Source organism: Phyllostomus discolor, chromosome X (genome assembly GCF_004126475.2).
Source record: "Phyllostomus discolor isolate MPI-MPIP mPhyDis1 chromosome X, mPhyDis1.pri.v3, whole genome shotgun sequence".
In the NCBI taxonomy this organism is placed as follows: domain Eukaryota; kingdom Metazoa; phylum Chordata; class Mammalia; order Chiroptera; family Phyllostomidae; genus Phyllostomus; species Phyllostomus discolor.
Genome location: NC_050198.1, coordinates 95636506 through 95655410, shown reverse-complemented (window position 1 = coordinate 95655410; position 18905 = coordinate 95636506). Strand labels below are relative to the sequence as shown.

The window sequence follows — 18905 nt, the reverse complement described above, 5'->3', positions numbered from 1 at the left end:
GCCGCTGTTTAGCATTCCTGCCGCTGCCGCTGCCGCTGCCTGACTCTGCACGCTGATTGGCTGGAATCAACTGAGAAGGGAGCCAGGGAGAGATGCTCTCGACTCCACTCAGATCCATCCTGGGGACCAGTGCAGGAGCGGTCCTCGCAGCACCCAGCCTCTGCCCAGACTCCCGCTTCTTCTTTGCCGCTGGGCCTAGGCCCAGGAGCCACGACGGGCGACACGGAGCCGCCAGTGCTGGAGGGGGAGCCGTGGGTGCGGGGCAGCGTGGGGGCAGAGGCCCCGGGACGCCCGCCCGGCCCCAGGCCCCGCTCCGCCCGGGCACCCCCACGGGTGCCCCCCCCTTCCTGGTCCGAGCAGTGTGAGTGCGCCCGGGAGCCCGGCGGTGGCGGCGGCGGCGGTGGCGGCGTGGACACCGGCGTTGGCTGGGGGGTCCGGGCTGCGGGGGGCAGTGCCATGCACAAGCACCAGCACTGCTGTAAGTGCCCCGAGTGCTATGAGGTGACCCGCCTGGCCGCCCTGCGGCGCCTCGAGCCTCCCGGCTACGGGGACTGGCAGGTGCCCGACCCCTACGGGCCAGGTGGGGGCAATGGAGCCAGCACGGCTTATGGGGGCTACAGCTCGCAGACCCTGCCTTCGCAGGCGGGGGCCACCCCAACCCCCCGCACCAAGGCCAAGCTCATCCCCACCGGCCGAGATGTGGGGCCAGTGCCCCCTAAGCCAGTCCCGGGGAAGAGCACCCCCAAACTCAACGGCAGCGGCCCCAGCTGGTGGCCTGAGTGTACCTGTACCAACCGGGACTGGTATGAACAGGTATGGACTGGTGAAGGGGGGGGGCGGGGGGGCAACTCGGGGTGGTGCGGTGGCTGGGGAGTGGGGGCCTAGAGGCCTGGGGTGCAGCAGGGATTCCTGGGGCTCCAAGCCAGTGGACCCTAAGCCCGAGCAGTGCTGCTGAGCCAGGGAGACGGTGGGAAACGTGTACTTCTCTGTGTGTGTCTGTTTGGGGGGTCTCCATTTGGAGGGGATTGGGAGGAGCTGTGTGTGTGTCAGGGGTGAAGGTATGGCGGAGGGGCACATTTTCCTGCGTGGGGGAATCGGGCTTGTCTCGGTGCCGGGGTTTAGCAGTGTCTCTGTGTCTGGCAGGGGGCGGGAGGTTCTGCGGGGGCTGTGTGTGGTGTGTGTCTCCACAGGAGGGGAGGAGGGGGCATGGTGCTCTGCGTAGGGGGGACATGTGTGTGTGTGTGTATGTATGTTGAGGTGTGTGGAGGAAGGCAACAGAGCTCCCGTGAATCTATGTAGAGCCCATGTGCCCGGCTCGCTGAGCTTCATCCCTCGATGCCATGAGTCCCTCTCCGTCCCAGTCCCTTTGTGTGTGAATGTGCACATGGACGTGTGAGAACGTCTCTCCAAACGTGGAGGTGTTTCTGTAGATGAGGCTGCAGGGATGGCCGTGTTCACCAGTGTGTGTGGCTGCATGTCTATGTGTGTGAGCATGTGGCTGCAAGTGTGTTGCACACATGTGCCTGGGCATGTGTGTGGTGTCCCTGCTGAGAGGTGCTTGACAGGCAAGGGAGGGGAGGGGGAGGAGGAAAGAGACACGTCCCAAGCAAGGCTGAGAGGCTGCTGAGAAGGACGGACTCTTTTGTCCAGGCAGCTCCGAAGTGTGTGTGTGCTGGGGGTGGGGGGGGGGACTGAAGCGAGCTTCCTCGCCCCAGAACAGGCATGGTGCCTGGAGCCAGGCAAGGGGCAGCTGCCCTGGTGCCAGGACTGGCCCCAGTGGGGCATGTCCCCTCGGGTACCCCCAGATGTGGGAGAACTTGGCCCCCCAGGCCTGACTTGGCACAGCTTGGGAACCCCTGGGTGCCGGGCACAACTCCGGCTTCCACTCCCAGCCTAAACTGCCAGCTTAGAAAATGGAAGGAGCATCTGTGGGAGAAGCAGCAAAATGGAGGCTGGGACGGCAGAGCCAGGTCCCTGGCACACATGGCGGAGGGCCTGCCTGCTTATTTGGCTCTGCAGCCCCCAGGGTAGGGAGAGAGGAGGAGGTTTTGCTCTCGAGAGCAGGTGCCGACTGCCCCAAGCTAGTGACCATTCTGGCCGCCTCTGTCCTCCTCTGGGGATAGGAGGTGCTCTCACTCAGAAGCAAAGGTGGGGACTTCCTGAGGAGAGAAGTCCTTGGTTCTGGCCTTCTGTCTGTCCACACTTACTCTTTCCTGTGTTCCTTGCCTTGGCCCCTTGCCTTCTCCAGTGAGTCCACCTCTCTCCTTTTCCTCCTATTCTGGGGCCCTACCCTTGCAAACACTCTCTCGTGCTTGCCCTGCTCACCTGGGAGATGGGTGACAATTGCAAGGCTGGGCCAGTTGGCTAAGGTTCCTTTGCCGGAAGGAGGTGGGGGGTGATGGCTGAGTGGTTCCTGGTGCCGGGAGCAGGGCCCCTGAGGGGGGCAGTGGGAGCCGGAGCCTCTGGGTCTCACTGGAGCACGGCTTGAAGCAATGGCTTATCACATGTGGGCACACATGGTACCCCAGATGCATGTGAGGGCTAGCTGCATGGGTGTCCTTTTCCCTGTGTTTCTGTCACATGGTACTTGAGGCACCTGTGTTGCTGTGGGGACTCTAAAGAGCCATTGGTTCCCCCTGGGAGCAGGGACCAGAGTGGGGCTGCAGCTGGAGTCCTCCCACCAACTCTCAGGGCTGCGGGGCATATAAGTCCTGGGGCCAGGCCCAGAAAAGGTGGGGGCGTGACTAGCCAGCCCTCTCCCCCGTCCTCCTCTCTGCTTCTCAAAGCCAGCGTTGTGGGGGGTGCAGGTGGGAGGGGGTGAGCCGGGCAGGGTGTGTGGAGGAGCTCCCAGCCAGGGTTCCCAGCTCCTCTGTTCAGAGGAGGAGACCAGGGTAAGGAAGGAATCAACACAGCCGGAGAAAGGTGGGGGAAGGGTGGTGGGTTACCTGCAGAGAAAGGCAAGAGGGCTCCTCTGTTTGAGGGGATGATGAGAGTGAGGGCCAGGAAGTAGGTGCTACTTGTCTGTCCAGAATCACATTTTCACTCGACAATGGCCACAAGTATGTCTTGTCTGGGAGGGCCCCCTCTGTGGGCTGCTCAGATCAACCCTGTGTCTCTGTCCTCTGTCCTTGCAGCTCCTCCCATGGCTACTGCATGTCGAAGGCTGGGGGTTCTGCTGCCAATCAGCCCATGGCCATTGGCTTCTCCCTCATGGGGGATCTTGTCCATTCTGCTTCTGACTCCTGGCCAGATTCTTCCCTGGCTCTTTCTGCCAGGCAAAGGCAAAGGGTTCAGTATTAAACACCCCTAGGTAGAAAGTGGATTAGGACTTTGACTCCTGCTTATGTGAGGAGCTGGGCTCCTGGGGACACAGGAGGAGACGTAGAATGTGTGTCCATGAGGTCCTCTGAAGGGGCAACTCTCCTTGTCCCCATGAGCTCCGCTGGGGAAGGGGGTGAGTGGCCAAAACATCAGTGGCCTTGGCAGCTTGCTTGAATCCAAAGAGTACCTGGAGATCCAGGTTCTAGCCCCTGCTCTGCTATTAACTCCCAGTGCACCCTTAACACCACCCGTCTCCTCTCTGGGCCTCGGTGTCACCATCGGTCACATGAGGGAGGTTGGACAAGATGCTATCTGCTGTGTTTCTATCTCGTCCATGGTGGGAGCCTGTGATCCTCACTATGGAGAGCTGTGGTTCAGAAGGGGAGCAGGTCCCTGTCTAGGTCCTAGGTGCCCCACAGATGCTGGCTGTGACGTGCTTTACCTCACATCTTCAGTTTCTGTCACCCCCTGCACCCCTCCTAGTGAACCACAAGGCCCCAGAGCCCAGCCTCTTGTTGCATGCGCCACCGGCTGGCTCAGTCCCAAACCATTGATCTGGGCTTCATGAGCAGTTGGGTTTAGCCCTGATGTGTCTGAAAGGGGGGGGGGGACTCCTCAGGGTCAGCGTGTCCCCATCTGTGGTCAGTAGGTGTCCTGAGGTCCATTTTGGGCTCTCCTAGTCTGTGGGGGTGGGGAGGAGCAGGTTGACCAGGGGGCAGATGGCTGGGTGGGGGCAGGACGCACTGAGGGAACGGCCTGTGTCTTCCCCTAGGTGAATGGCAGCGATGGCATGTTCAAGTATGAGGAGATAGTACTTGAGCGGGTGAGTCTGCCAGCAGGGCGGGATGAAGGGGGAGGGGAGGGAGGGAGCCAGGAGAGGGGAGGGCCTTGAACCTCAGTTTTAACACTCAGAGGGGGACCCACGCAGAGAGGATGGGGAGACAGCGGCCCTCAGAGGCCGCATCACTGCATCAATCAATCAACCGACTAACAAATATTAATTGACCTTGCTCACTGAAGCCTGGGGAACTGGGGAGGGGATGGCTTGGCTGAGGCTTCTCCGCCAAAGTGATGAGCACAGGCTGGGAAGCCACTAGATTTCTGATGAATGTGCCCTGGTCTGCACTGGTCCCTCTGAGGCCTGGAGCACCTGCTCTGGGTGGTTGGGGGAGGGGGGGGCCAGGAGTCCTCCCTCAGGCTGTCTAAGTGAGCAGACTGTGCCCCTCTCCACTCCTTTTTGCAGGGCAATTCCGGCCTGGGCTTCAGCATTGCAGGTGGCATTGACAACCCCCATGTCCCTGATGACCCTGGCATCTTCATTACCAAGATCATCCCTGGTGGAGCAGCTGCCATGGATGGGAGGCTGGGGTGAGGTGGCCTGGAAGCAGGGCTGGGGACAGCTGGGGCAGGATGACCCTTCCATTCAATCTGAGAGGACAGGGTGGGTGGTGAGGGGGGGGAGTGGGAGGGAAAGCAGGAGGAGGAGGGGAGGGCAGGGGAGGGGAGCAGGAGGAGGCAGGGGAGGGGATGGAGAGGCGGTGGTGCGGTGTCATGCCTCTTGGGCTTCCCCCACAGGGTGAATGACTGTGTGCTGCGGGTGAATGAGGTGGACGTGTCGGAGGTGGTGCACAGCCGGGCTGTGGAGGCACTGAAGGAGGCGGGCCCTGTGGTCCGGTTGGTGGTGCGGAGGCGACAGCCTCCGCCGGAGACCATCATGGAAGTCAACCTGCTCAAAGGGCCCAAAGGTGCGGTCCTGTGGGTTCCTGTGCTCTGGCCAGAGGTCTTTGGTGTGCCGTGTAGGAGAGTGGAGGGAATAGCCTTACTCCTTGCCTGACTCCCCATTCCAACTCACAGCCTTCTTTCTCCACCTCATGTCTCATCCTTACTGGCCTGGGGATGGCAGTGTAGTGTTTGCGATCCCTGGGGGGGGGGAGCGCTCCCTTGGGGTGAGTGTGTTCGCTGGGAGAGGGGGTTGGGTTTGGGACTCACTGAGCACTCTAACTTCTCCTGTGGCCCTCTCCCCACTGCCTGCTGGCTCCTGCCCAGGCCTGGGTTTCAGCATTGCCGGGGGCATTGGCAACCAGCACATCCCAGGAGACAACAGCATCTACATCACCAAGATCATTGAGGGGGGTGCTGCTCAGAAGGATGGCCGCCTACAGATCGGGGACCGGCTGCTGGCGGTGAGACAGCCTTCATGGGGATGCCCAAATGGTTGCGTGGGGCGGGGGAGCTCCAGCAGCCTCCAACGGCACCTGAACCTCACTCGGGTACTAGGCATTGTGGGGAACTTCAAGAGCATCCTTGGAATTGGGTGTACCAGATACCAGGGTCCTAGTTCTCTTCATGGCTGTGTGTCCCTCACGTGCCCTACCCCTATCTCAGGCTTCTCTGCTCCTCACAGCACTACAATTAGGTCTCTGGGAGGGCACCATTGAACTTCACTGAAAGGGCCCCTCCCAGGGGTCCCAGAGAGGCCCTGCCTTCTCCCAAGTGCCAGCCCGAAGGCCTCTCCTCTCCTAGGTGAACAACACCAACCTGCAGGATGTGAGGCACGAGGAAGCTGTGGCCTCCCTGAAGAACACGTCTGATATGGTCTATCTGAAGGTGGCCAAGCCAGGCAGCCTTCACCTCAACGACATGTACGCACCCCCTGACTACGCCAGCAGTACGTACCCACATGCCACGTCCTTGGGCTGAAGCCCCGCCCCCTGGTTTCCGGAGGGGAAGAACTTCACACCTCTTGTTCAGAGACCGAGAGAGCAGAGGACTAGTGCTCAGGAGAACTGACTGCAAACCCCAGCTCTGTCCCCTTGTAGCGGGTGCCCTTGGACAAGTCCCTTTCACCTGTCTTTAGTTTCCTCTTTGGCAAAAAGGAGCTAATGCTGTATGCACTGCCTTCCTCATAGGCCTGCTGCAAGGATCAAATGAGACCAGGGACGAGAAAGCCCTTGGAAAACTGCATTAGGCTACAGAGATGTGAGGGATTATTATTAGTCACACCTCTAGTCATGCCTTTCTTTGTAGACTGCCTCGACTTTAGCTCTTTCTAAGACTCACAGGAGTGAGCCTGGGATTCAGAAAGGGGCTGTGGAGGAGGAGCCCTGGGGGGTGCCGTGGGGAGGAGAGGCCTGGGGAACGAGCACCCCTTGGTGCTGAGGTGCATCTGTGAGGGACAGTCCTTGGGGAGGAGAGGAGGGTACCTACATGGAGTTGGGTCTGAAATGTTCTCTCCCTTTCTTGATTTCAGCTTTTACTGCCTTGGCTGATAACCACATAAGCCATAATTCCAGCCTGGGTTATCTCGGGACTGTGGAGAGCAAGGTCAGCTACCCTGCTCCTCCTCAGGTTCCCCCAGCCCGCTACTCTCCTATCCCCAGGCACATGCTGGTTGAGGAGGACTTCACCAGGTGAGACCCCCACCCCCTATCTAGGAGCGGGGATGGGAGGAATCCGTTTCTGGCTGCCCCCAGGCCTAGTGTAGTATGGCAAAGGAGAGGACAAGGCCCTCATCGCTCCCATTTTGGGGAGTCTGAGGCCCTCCGTCAGCCCTTGGGGCCCTCGGGAGGGATGGAAGTGGCTGCAGGGACGAGTTCTACCATCAGGGGGAGTGCCAAGTGAGTGGCCCTGATCCAAAGTGCTGAGAAAGGGTGGGGTGGAGTGTTTGGGGGGCTGAGGAGGTGGAGGCTGCGGGGGTTCCTGCCCCGAGACAGTTGCCGCCCCCTCTGCTGCAATCATCCCGAATTACAGACGAAAGCCGTGCAGCCGGTGGGGTTGGCGGGACGGGGAGGGGGAGGCTGGCGGGCCGGGTGGCTTCGTGGGGACCGGCCCCGCCCCACTCTGGCGGAGGCTGCGGTGGAACTGGTCGGGCCTGCCGGGGTTCCGGGGGACAGGTTTGCCGTGGGGTGGGGCCTGGTAGGCTGCTGGGCTAGCTGCAGAGGGGCCGGAAGGATAGGCGGGCGGGGGAGATCCGCGGGAGCCATGGAGAGGGCACGCAAATTCTCCGGCTCCGGCTTGGCCCAGGGCTTCGGCTCGGCCTCGGCCTCGGCCTGGAGGAGGGCTTCGCAGAGGTGGGCCTGGCCGCTCCGCTCCCTACGACCTGGAGGGGATGCCAGGTAGGAGAGGAGGGCTTCCGGCAAGAGCATCCGGGGCTCAGGGAGGAAGTCTCAGGCCTAGACCCAGAGCAAGAAAGAAGGACCCTTGGACTTGGGGCTCCTCTGATTAAAAGATGCTTCGAGTGAAGGCAGTGGGCTGGGAGAGTGTGCTAGGGGTCCTGGGGGGATGGCTATATCTGAGTGGCTGTTGTCCTCACCTGAGGCCACTGTGACCATTTACTGAGGGATTTCTTATGCATGGTTAGGTGTAGTCCTGGTTTTCCTGTGTTTGTTCCCTCCCTTCAGTTAGGCTCCCAAGCCTCTTTGGAGGACCTGAGAGTTATTTATCTCTGTCTCCCACATCACCTAACAAGGGTGCATAGTAGTAGCTGGTGACCACATCTGTTGTTGGGGAAGGTAGGATGGGTCATAGCATGGGGGGGAATTTTCAGACAGCAGAGGCGCAAGTGGAAAGTGACTGTGAATGTTTTGTGGATTCAGGATACAGTCAACCCCAGGGTGATTCCGCTGTCCCTAACTAGTTCCCCTTTTGTGGCCCAGGCTCCCTCACACCAGTTGGCAGGAGAGGAGAATCTGGGGAGGAAGAAGAGCAGGGAGTGGGCTCTGAGCTACGGCGCCCAGAGCCCAGGCTAGGGCTTCGCCAACCCGAGAGACTAGAGGACTATCCACTGGGAAGCTGACTCCAAGCGCTCAGGAATCCGGGAGGGAAGAGGAACTGAAACTTGGCACCTATCAGAAAACAGCAGCCAAGCAGGTTCCAGGAGAGAAAGGGAGGAACAGGGTGTCATACACAGGGACCTAAGTCCTTCTTCAGTGATATGGGAGGGACTTGTTCCAGGCTGGTCCTCATAGGCACACCAGGTAGTATCCACCTTGTCCTGCCTGACCCTTTCACTGCTTTCCCACCAGAGAGCCCCGCAAGATCATCCTGCACAAAGGCTCCACAGGCCTGGGCTTCAACATCGTGGGAGGAGAGGATGGAGAAGGCATTTTTGTCTCCTTCATCCTGGCAGGAGGCCCAGCTGACCTGAGTGGGGAGCTGCGGAGGGGAGACCGGATCTTATCGGTGAGGAGACAAAGGCGAGGTGGGAGGATGGGAGTTGTGGCAGTCTAAAGGCGGGAGGGGAGAGAGACCCTGCTTTCTCCAAAGGCCGCTTCTTGAGGCGGGGGAAGGGCTAACAGCTGGGGAAAACTTCTGTTTTCTTTATGGATGTCCTTAGCGAGGGACAGGGACCGAGATGAGACTTACCCTTGAGGAGGAAATGAATGTATCTTGGATCTTAATCCTGTTTGGCATTTGACCCTATTAAGATAATTATGCCACTAGAGATGCCATATCCTTTAGGTCCCCTCTCAGAGGCAAGGACGGGATATTGAGAAAGGCATCTGAGTGGGCTTAGGGATGGGCTATGTCTCTCTCTTTCCTAACTGCTAGGACAGAGGACTCCTTTCTTGTTTTGGGGATGGCTGATAGCCCCTCTGTTTCAACAGGTGAATGGCGTCAACCTGAGGAATGCAACTCATGAGCAGGCTGCAGCTGCTCTGAAACGGGCTGGCCAGTCAGTCACCATTGTGGCCCAGTACAGACCTGAAGGTAGGAGAAGGTGGGGCGAAATGATTTGAATATAGACTTATGTTAAGTGTTGGCTTTTGGCATCATAGGTAACAAAGCTACTTGACGGGGTCCCTTCTAGCTTAGTGCAGTAACCTCTTACTCTCTCGGTTTCCTTCGGGACAGCGGTAGGTTTGGGCAAGTCCCAAACATCTGTCAAGGCTGTGATCAGAGCCTGCTGATCAGGGTTGCAGTGCAGCAAAAGGCCAGTAGTGGGCAGCAGCCTACGGGAAGAAGCCCAGAGATGGGGCGGCTGGAAAAAAGGGAGGGGGATGGAAAAGGGGCGCAGAGAGCTCAAAGGCGAAGACAAGGAACTGTGTGCCCTGACACAGGAGGGTAGCTTGGTTAGAAGAATCTCAGAGAGACAAGATCCAACCTCTTAAAAGACATCTTGGGCCAAAGCTCTGTGACCCTCCACTTCCCCTCCCTATATCAGGGTGACTATGAAAGTCCAACAAACGCGCCTAAAAGGTGATGCCAAGCCCTCGTGTTAAGGAATTGGGAGAGGATCCCCCTCCCCCTACGTGGGGCCTTCTTTGTGTTCTCAGGGAGCAGTCCCCAGGCTGGGGCGGGTGGGCGGGGCCGGCTATGCAAATAAAGGCATTTGATTGGCTGGGACTAGCAGAGGCCCAGGTGCCGAGGTGAGCTGCGAGCTGGCGCGCCCCAGCCAGCGGGCCCGCGGGCTGGCCATTGGCTAGCCGAGCGCGGCCTCCAACCACAAGCCCCGCCCCCTGACCCAGGCGGTGCCCGTCCTTTTTTTTTTTTTTTTCCCCCCTTTGAGCGCCTCAGGCGTCTCCTCCTCCTCCCTGCCGTGTCCCTCCCCCCTCCTCCAGCGCGCCCCGCTTTGTGTCCGTGGTCTCCCGCGCGGGACGGAGGGGCGGCCGGAGGAGCTGGCGCTTTCTCAGCAGTAGACCTGGACTCGGACCCAGCGCCAGGTGAGGTGGGGCGGACGGGGGTGTCAGACCCCCTCCCTGTCCGCCCGAGCCTCTCTGCGGTTCTGTTCTCAGACTAGACTCTCTTTCCCAACACTGCGCCCCGCATTCTGCGCTCTTGCCCAGCCCTCGCGGGCGCAGCTTGGAGCCTTTCCTGGGGGTCCCTCCCGGGGCCAGGGAGCGCCCCCCTCACCCGTTCCTGGGTACTGTCTGTGGCATCTCTTTGCCATCACCTCTCCTAGCCCACCAGCTCTGCCCCCTTTCTCGCTCCAGGGCCTCGGGCCTCCCGCAGCAGCTCCCTAATCCCCAAGCTCAGAGGAATTTTCTAAAGCGCTCCTCCCCCAACACTCATGAATCCACCAAACCTGGCTGCCTCTGGGAACACGGGAGACAGGTTTGGACTCAACAGGGTCCCCCACTCCTGCTTTTGTTTGCTCTGACTTCTTTTGCCTCCCCCTCCTCTTTGTTAGCCCGCCCTTTGTCCCTTAGGGCTGCAAAGCCCGGGCTCTTCGGACACTTAGGCCCCGTGGGCCGGTTACGAATGTGGAGGACGGGAGCTCTCCCGGGCAGGTGCGCTGGTTCCGTGATGAGAAAGGGAGAGGCTGGGAGCAGTGAGGGATCTAAAGCGCCTACCTTTGTCCTTTCCGCCCTCCCCCCACTCTGGTTCAGTACCTCCATCCTAGAGCCTTGAAGGGAAAGAGGAGAGGGACCGACCCCCTCCTGCACTAACCTTTCTGGATCCCGGCAGAAGTGTAGGGAGGTAACTAATAGGAGAACTGGCTGGCTTGAGGTAATGGGACAGAGAGATGCAGATGGACACTCTGAGTCATTTCTCTCCTTGTTTGGTGTTCAGCTTAAAGACAAGAAACACACCTTAGGGTTATTGTTTTTGATTCCTGCGTTTGCTGTTGGCTTCTTAGAGTAGAGCTAACCATCTGATTTTTATTAGCAACCGGTATTTATCCACTTTCATGCCCACAACTTTGATAATGCAGTTTCTGCAAAGAAAATGGTTTCTCTTGCATATTTGTGTGTGTGTGTGTGTGTGTGTGTGTGTGTAGGAGAAATTGATGTGTTTCGGTTTTGCTCTCTGATGTTGGGCACATGGAAACAATACTGTGAATTTCTCTGGTGGTAGGATGCTGGAAACTGGTGACTACATGTTTTGGTGAGTTTTGTTGGGGGAATGTGACTGGTTTCTATACAAAGCTGCAAGTTGCCCAGGGTAAAAGGATTCCTGCAGTGTTGATTGCTCTCTGAGACTATTTTTAAGAAGCGGTTACTGTATGCTGAGGTGCTCTCTACCACTTGCTACACAAAGCCTTTCTTCTCTTATCATTTAGCTGGAGCACTGCTGTTAAAGCTCTGTCACCCCAATCTTACTTCTTTCTTTGCTTTGATAAATCCAACAGGGTCCCAATGTGCAAACGTTGTTGTTGTTGTTTTTTTTTTTTAATCTCATTGGGAAATGAACCCTTGGAGACAGGTCCAGAAGGATTCAAGCATTGTGTTTAGGCTCTGTATTTTCTTTGATAAAGTGATAGTTTTTAAAAATATTGACTCCACGTTCATCATTTTATAAGGACATTTAATACTGTTCTTTGGAAGGTTGCGTCACGTGGCCATTTACAAAATGAATAATGTAAATATATGTCTGTTGGCTAAAATGGCAGGCACCGCATGTTATTGCCTAAGTAAGTGTTCATTCTTTGTATTTTTTTTTTCACATGGAATGTGGGAGCTAGAAGGGATTACGTGGTCCAACTCACTGTGCAAACTGGAACAGCAGCAGGAGAACAAGGACGTGACTTGCCTAAGGTCACGAAGGGAAGGTTGCTAAGGGTCAGCAATCAGTCTATTCCTGAGGTCCACCAGTTGGGACCAGTTGTGTTTGGGAATGCTTGAGAGACCTAAGACCGGGTCAGACCAGAGGAACAAAGTGGGAAGGCACTGAGGAAAGAGAGACTAGGCAAAGAGAGTGAGAGAAAGGAAGACATACATGCAGGGGACCAGTAGCATGGTCTCCGTGGTGGCCACTGAGGTACCATTGCCAAATCAGTGCAGTTTTTAGCTACATGCCCTTTAGCGTGAGTGCTTTGAAAAATAGCTATGACTGATTAGAAGAGTAAAAACAATCCTTCTCCCTTTTTAAACAGCTTAATTGAGATATAATTCTTCCACCCTAAAATTCACCCATTTAGATGTACAACTCAGTGCCTTTGAGTGCATTCACAGAGTTGTGCATCCATGGTCACAGTCAATTTTAGAACATTTTCATTACCGTTCTCCTTTCAAGATGTAGAGACAGTGCACTTAGGGGCTGGCTGGCAGCTGGGTGGGAATGAATGCTCTAACCTATTTTGCTTCGTGTGGGTCAAACCCATAATGAAGAGAGAAAATTGTGGCTGTCTATTTGAACTCTGTACTGTTCCTAGCATGGTACAAGTATTTTTATGATGAAGCTTTGGAAAACATTAAAGTAGAAGTACTAAGTGATAAACAGTGAGAGATACTGTTTAATAGTTTCACTCCTGATTGCTCCAAATTGTTGTGGACACAGCAATCTTACCTATTAGCTAAAAATAGCCTGATGTTCTTGGGCATGTATAATCCTGCTTAAAATTCAAATTGAAAATTTAAACAAGTGGCTCTTGGCAAAGGCCCTTTTGCAATCTATTCGGAAATGAAAACCATTTTTCTGTGACTTGTGGAATCGCTCCTCCAAGGGAAGGATGGGCTTTGTGTTAAAACCAGATCCTACATTTTCTCCTCTAGTTACTTGGTGTTAGCCTCTGTTTATAAACTGAGCTCGTGTTTTTCTGGAAAGCCCTTTTGTTTATAGGGTAGAGCCTGAACCCCAAAGCAGGAGGTGGGCCAGAACAGGGTCACAAAGGTAGCGAAACCTGGAACTGATCCTTTGTGACGGGTCTTTTCAACTGGAATGTTAACGCAGACAGCCTGAGGGTACAGGGAGTGACAGAGAATGAGAGTTACTTTCCGTACTTACCTCTTTAAAGTGCCGAGTAAGCACACCTTCACCATGGAAACATCTTCAGGTAAGGCCTGGGAATTAAAGATCAGTGTTCATAAGAACTTGAAAGCATAACAGGGATATTTTCCGCATAACATTTAAGTAACCTTTCCATCTCCCATGTTGAACATGGAAGGGTGTAAACATAGCTGCTGACCTATCAGTGAGATCTTGGGAGCACAGAGGTGAAATTTATCAAGGCCAAGAGTCAAAGTCCTGACGTGTCTGTTGCCATCCTAAGAGAAGGCCAATGTAGGGAAGGAAGACAATGAATTTCTGTTAACAGTGTTTCTATTCTGAACAATTTGAAGGGAGCTAGTATTGTATTTACCTTTATGCCCCCAGCACCCAGTCCAGAGCATGGCATGTGCTTGGTTGAATTGAAATAGTGAGTAGCTCTATGTTCCACATGGCTTTCTGAGCATCTTCAGGATATCCCTGTGGGATAGGTAATATTATTATCCCCATTTTTAAAAGATATATTTTATATATATAATATTGATTTTGATATTGAAATATATATATATTTTTTTTTGAGAGAGAGAAATATCAATTTGTTGTTCCACTTATTTATGCATTCGTTGGTTGATTCCTATATGTGCCCTGACCGGGGATTGAACCTGAAACCTTGGTGTATTAGGACTGCGCTCTAACCAACTGAGCTACCCTAGCCTGAGCCCATTTTACAGATGAGGATAATGAAGCTTGGAGAGGTCAAGAGGCTTGCTCAAGGTCACAGAGGCAGTAACAGGCAGAGTCAAAATCTGAAGTCAGATTTCCTGAGAACTTGGGGTCCAGGGCTTTCGCCACTAGGTCACAACTTCCACCCACCACAGCGGAGAAGCCATGAGCCTCCCCCTCTCCCCACACAGACACACCTAGGCGCAGCAAAACATACTGCTCTGAGGCTCCTCGGGTGCCTGCAGCTGTTAGTCAATGGAGTAAGTCAACTCCCAAATGTCAGCTTTTTAGTCTGGATGGCCACAAACTCCTGCAACCAGAGGAGGAAGTAACTTGGAGGTAAAGGGGCTACTGGAAGCTCAAGGGAGACCCACTCCCCTCTCCTGCAAAAGAAAAGTGAATTTAGGAAGACTGCCACGGGATGATATTGTGGGAGGAACCCCAGAAGGAGCCAAAAATGGGAGTTGGTTGGCCTGACTTACTGGCAAATATGTGCAGGCATAAGAATATTAATGCAGTAAGGAGGCATCTCAAATGTGTTCAAGGGAAATGGAGGTGTATTTGTCATTCATTTTTTTTTTATGACCTTACAATTCACTCCTTGAAGGGACAATTCAGTGGTGTTTAGAATGTTCACAGGATTGTGTGACCATCCCTGCAATCAACTGTAGAACATTTTCACCAGCCCAGAAAGAAAGCCTGCACCATGTAACTGTCACCCACCCCCACCTCTGTCAGCACTAAGCAACCACTAATCTACTTCCTGTCTCTATGGATTTGCCTATTCTGGGCATTTCATGTAATATACTGTGGTCTTCACGACAGGCTACTTTTACTTAACATAGTGTTTTCAAGGTTCTTCCATGTTGTAGCATGTAGTAATACTTCATTTCTTTTTATAGCTGAGTAATATTCTATGATATGGATACACCACATTTTGTCTATCTGTCATCTTATCAGTTGGGCATTTGTGTTGTTTGAACTTTTTGGCTATTCTGTGTATGCTCTTATGAACATCTGTATGCAAGTTTCTACATGGACAGTTGTTTTCATTTCTCCTGGGTGTGTAGATATGCACATACACAAATACCCGGATCATATGGCAAGTCCGTATTTAACCTTTCAAGAAATGCCCAGGCTGTTTTCCGTGGTAGCTGCACCATTTCACATTCCCACCAGCAGTGGGTTGATTCTGATTTGCCCGCATCCTCACCAGCCCTTGTTAGTGCCAACCTCTTTGATTCTAGCCGTCCTGGTGGGTGTGAAGTGATACTGTGGTTTTCACTTGCATTTCCCTGATGCCTCAGATGTTGGGCACCTTTTATGTCCTTATTGTTTGTCATTCCATTTTGCTTTGCTTGGTCTCCTGATTGGATTCTCACGGTTTCCAAATTGACTTGAGACCAGAGCAAGCCAACTATGTTATTACTCAGAGGATTCGAGGGAACTGAGAGGGTAAGCGACCAAGTTTCACTGTTATCATTGTGCTGAAGGGATTTAAGGGTTGGGTGTAGATAACTTCAGCCAGGAATGCTTACCTGATAAAACTGATAGGGCTCACCATTTTTTAAAAAAATTATTTAAATATTTTTAAAGATTATTTATTTTTAGAGAAAGGGGAAGGGAGAAAAACAATGTGTGATTGCCTCTCATGTGGCCCGCACGGGGGACCCAGCCTGCAATGGAGACATGTGCCCTGGCTGGGAATCGAACTGGTGACCCCTTAGTTTGCAGCTCCCACTCAATTCACTGAGCTACACCAACTGGGCATTTTTTAAAAACAGCTTATTCACATACCGTACAACTCACCCATTTGAAGTGTAGAATTCAGTGGTTTCTAGATTGTTCAGAGTGGTACAACTATCACTACAATCAATTTTATTTATTTATTTTTAGAGAGGGCAAGTGAGGGAGAGGGAGACGGACAGGGAGAGAAACATCAATGTGTGGTTGCCTCTCGTGTGTCCCCTGCTGGGGACCTGACCTGCAACCCAGGCATGTGCCTGGACTAGGAATCAAATCGGTGACCCTTTGGTTCACAGGCCGGCACTCAGTCTACTGAGCCACACCAGCCAGGGCACTGCAGTCAATTTTGGAACAGTTTTCTCCCCTAAAAAGAAGACCTGTACCATTAGCAGTCACTCCCCACTTCCCTCCAACTCCTCCCCTGGCCTAGCCCTGTGCAACCACTAACCTCTGTTTCTATTCTATAAAGTTATCTTTTCTGGCTAGTTCATATAATGTGGTCTTTTGTGCCTGGCTTCTTAAGTTTAGCATCATGTTTTTAAGGTTCATCTATGTTGTAGCATGTGGCAGTACTTCTTTCTCTTTTAAGGCTGAATGATACTCCATGGTATGGATGCACCACATTTTGTTTAATTATTCATCTGTTGATGGACTTGTGGGTTGTTTCCACCTTTTGACTAGTGTCGGTGTGAACATTCTTGGGCGAATTTTTGTGTGCTCATGTTTTCAGTTGTTTTGGGTGTTATACCTAGCAGTGGAATTCCTGGGTCCTAACGTCACTTAACATTTTCAAGGAACTGCCAGACTTTTTCCCAAAGTGGCTGTACCTTTTAGGTTCACCCTGTTTTGTAAACTGAGAAGAGGAAAAAAATGTTGACCTTCTTAACATTTTTGCCTCCTGGGGCTGAACTTTGGTCTTTTCTGTCCTCCCCATAGCTCAAGGCCATGGTAGCTGGAGTTGACAAAGCATTCTGAACTGAGCTTGTCAGATGCTTCCTTGTCCTTGTTAGACGTTGGATGCTTTGAGGCAAAATCCTAGCAGCTCTTTTAATTTTTTAAAAGATATTATTTCTTTATTTTTAGAGAAGGAAGGGAGGGAGAAAGAGAGAGAGAGAAACATCAACATGGGGTTGCTGGGGGCCGTGGCCTGCAACCCAGGCATGTACCCTGACTGGGAATCGAACCTGCGATGCCTGGTTCACAGCCCGCGCTCAATCCACTGAGCTACGCCAGCCAGGGCTTGCAACTCTTTTAATTTTAAAGATTTTCTTTATTTATTCTCAGAGAGAAGGGAATAGAAGGAGAAAGAGAGGGAGAGAAACATGGATGTGTGAGAGAAACATCAGCTAGTTGCCTCTTGCATGGTGCCCTGACCCGAGCAGGGCTTGTGACCCAGGCATGTACCCTGACCTTGAATTGAATCAGTGACCTTTTACTTTGTGGGATGATGCCCAGCCAACGGAGCCACACCAGTCAGGGCATTTCCTAGGAGCTTTGGTGTGTGCAAAACATTGGTTCTCCTGATGCCATAGAATGATTAGAATAATATATGGCAATGAGAATGAATTATTTGTTACGTAGTTATAGCTTTTTAGGATTTCTTTTTACTTGAATATGTTGCTTGTTGAAATCTTGACCCTGATATTTACACCATTGCCTTATTTAAAGCCTTAGACTTCTGTTCCACAATTCTGTGTTAGATCAGTTGAAGTGAGTTGTGAATTCCATTTATAAATTCCTGTTTGTACCTAGACTGTCATTGAATCACACAATCTTGAGCTAATAACAGTCTTGCTGTAATAAGGATCTTGTCCTCTCCTTTCCCGTGATCAGACTTTCTTCCTCTTGAAATGGACCTTTGTTTACTTTGCACTGAAATTGGGTATCTTAAAAAAGCAAAGGCCTTAGCTATTGGGGGATTTTTCCACTTGATGCAATTAAGTCACAAAAATTGTAATAGGCTTCTAGAAGAAGATTAACATACTTTGTATAAATATGTCTGTTGGAGGTCTGGATACATGTCCTTCACATTTTCAAAAAGGATATAGAGAAGTTTCGCAAATCCAGACTAGATAATTAAGAGTTGTTGTAAACACTGAAAAAAAGAAGTGGTAAGCACAGGAACCAGAATTGGTTCACCAAGGTCAAACAGGTCACGTGAGACTGGCCAGATTGCTTGATGGATGAGGTTACTGGAGTGGTGGAGCAGGAAAATACGGTAGATGTGGTATACTTAGATTCCATTAAGGCTCTGCAAGGCTGCTTTGGTCCACCCTTGGATCGGATGACCAAGTGACAATAGTGATAATACATTTAAGTGGATTTGTCTGTAACCAGTTGAATGCTCAGTCCCACATGAAAACGCTGAATGAGCCAGGAGCAGTGTGGAGGGGAATTTCTAGGGTATGTGTATATTGGCCTTGTCCTTGGGCTTGTCCTGTTCATTTTGCCCACCCCCCACTCCTCTCAAATTGCTTTTTTTCCCCTGGATAGAAAAGTGTTACATTTAGATTGGGAGGAAATTGGAAAATACAGAAAAATGCAAAGTAAAAAAAATTTCAAATCACCTGTAAGCACCTCCAGAAATAACCGCTGTGTGTATGTATTTTCCTCCAAACTGTTACAGCTTACCGTATGCTATAGCATGTATCTCAAGACTGGGATCATTGTATTTAAAACAGTTTTATATCTTTTTTTAACTTAACATATGTCATGACTAAAGTGGTTATTCATAATTCACTAACATTGCATTGTGTGTGCCGTCATCATGTAACTAGTCCTTTATTGGTCTTTATTAGTGGACATTTAGGAATTCCCAATTATTGGTATCTTATAAATAACTCTTTGATGGATATTCTTATACGAGGCTTTCTGGGACCCTGGGGTTGTCTCCTCAGAATGAATTACTTGGAGTGGAATTATTGGGCCAAAGGGTATGACCGTGTCTAAGACTTTTGGTATATTTTATTCGATTGGTCTCCACCTCTACCAACAGTGTATTTTCAGATCCTTGCTAACATGCAGTATTATTTTTTAAAATCTTTGCAAATTTGATATGTAAAGATGTTATTTAATTTATACTTCTTTTGCTAATAATTGAGTTGAACGTGTGTGTGTCATTCATCGGTCATTGTGGCGTGAATTGCCTGATCGTGCCCTTTCCCCATTTCCCTGTCGAGGTGTGGTCATCAGTTCTAATTGATGTGTAGAAGCTTTCATGTAGTAGAATATTAATTCTTGGTTATGTATGTTGCAAAGATGTTTCCCAGTTTGTAGTTTGCTTTTTAGCTTTATGATTTTATGTTGTCAAATCTCCCAGTGTTTTCTTCGATGCATTTTGCCTCTGCCCATAGGTTTGGAAGGGCCTGCCTTACCCTGGGAGCAAACAAAGCCTTAGTTTTGTCCCTGTTATGTAATGTTTTAGTTTTGCATTTGAAACTTTTACCTGCCTGGAGTTTATGATATAA

The 18905-nt window shown here is 52.0% G+C and overlaps 1 protein-coding gene across 5 annotated transcripts in view; it reads left to right on the top strand.

The window, feature by feature from the left end:
- Positions 1 to 421: 421 nt before the first annotated feature.
- The window catches only part of DLG3 (discs large MAGUK scaffold protein 3), a 55637-nt gene continuing 37153 nt past the window's right edge, over positions 422 to 18905 (top strand). For 2 of the 5 annotated variants that reach the window (XM_028522343.2, XM_036016965.1), the window contains exons 1-9: positions 422 to 813; positions 4094 to 4144; positions 4565 to 4689; positions 4897 to 5066; positions 5368 to 5504; positions 5845 to 5989; positions 6572 to 6731; positions 8346 to 8502; positions 8928 to 9030. In XM_028522343.2, the coding sequence (XP_028378144.1) occupies positions 457 to 813; positions 4094 to 4144; positions 4565 to 4689; positions 4897 to 5066; positions 5368 to 5504; positions 5845 to 5989; positions 6572 to 6731; positions 8346 to 8502; positions 8928 to 9030 (1405 nt within the window). In that variant the 5' untranslated portion in view covers positions 422 to 456. Of the gene's footprint in view, positions 814 to 4093; positions 4145 to 4564; positions 4690 to 4896; positions 5067 to 5367; positions 5505 to 5844; positions 5990 to 6571; positions 6732 to 7253; positions 7437 to 8345; positions 8503 to 8927; positions 9031 to 9839; positions 9984 to 18905 lie in introns of those variants that run through there. The other 3 variants (XM_028522342.2, XM_028522346.2, XM_028522347.2) reach the window with 3 other exon arrangements.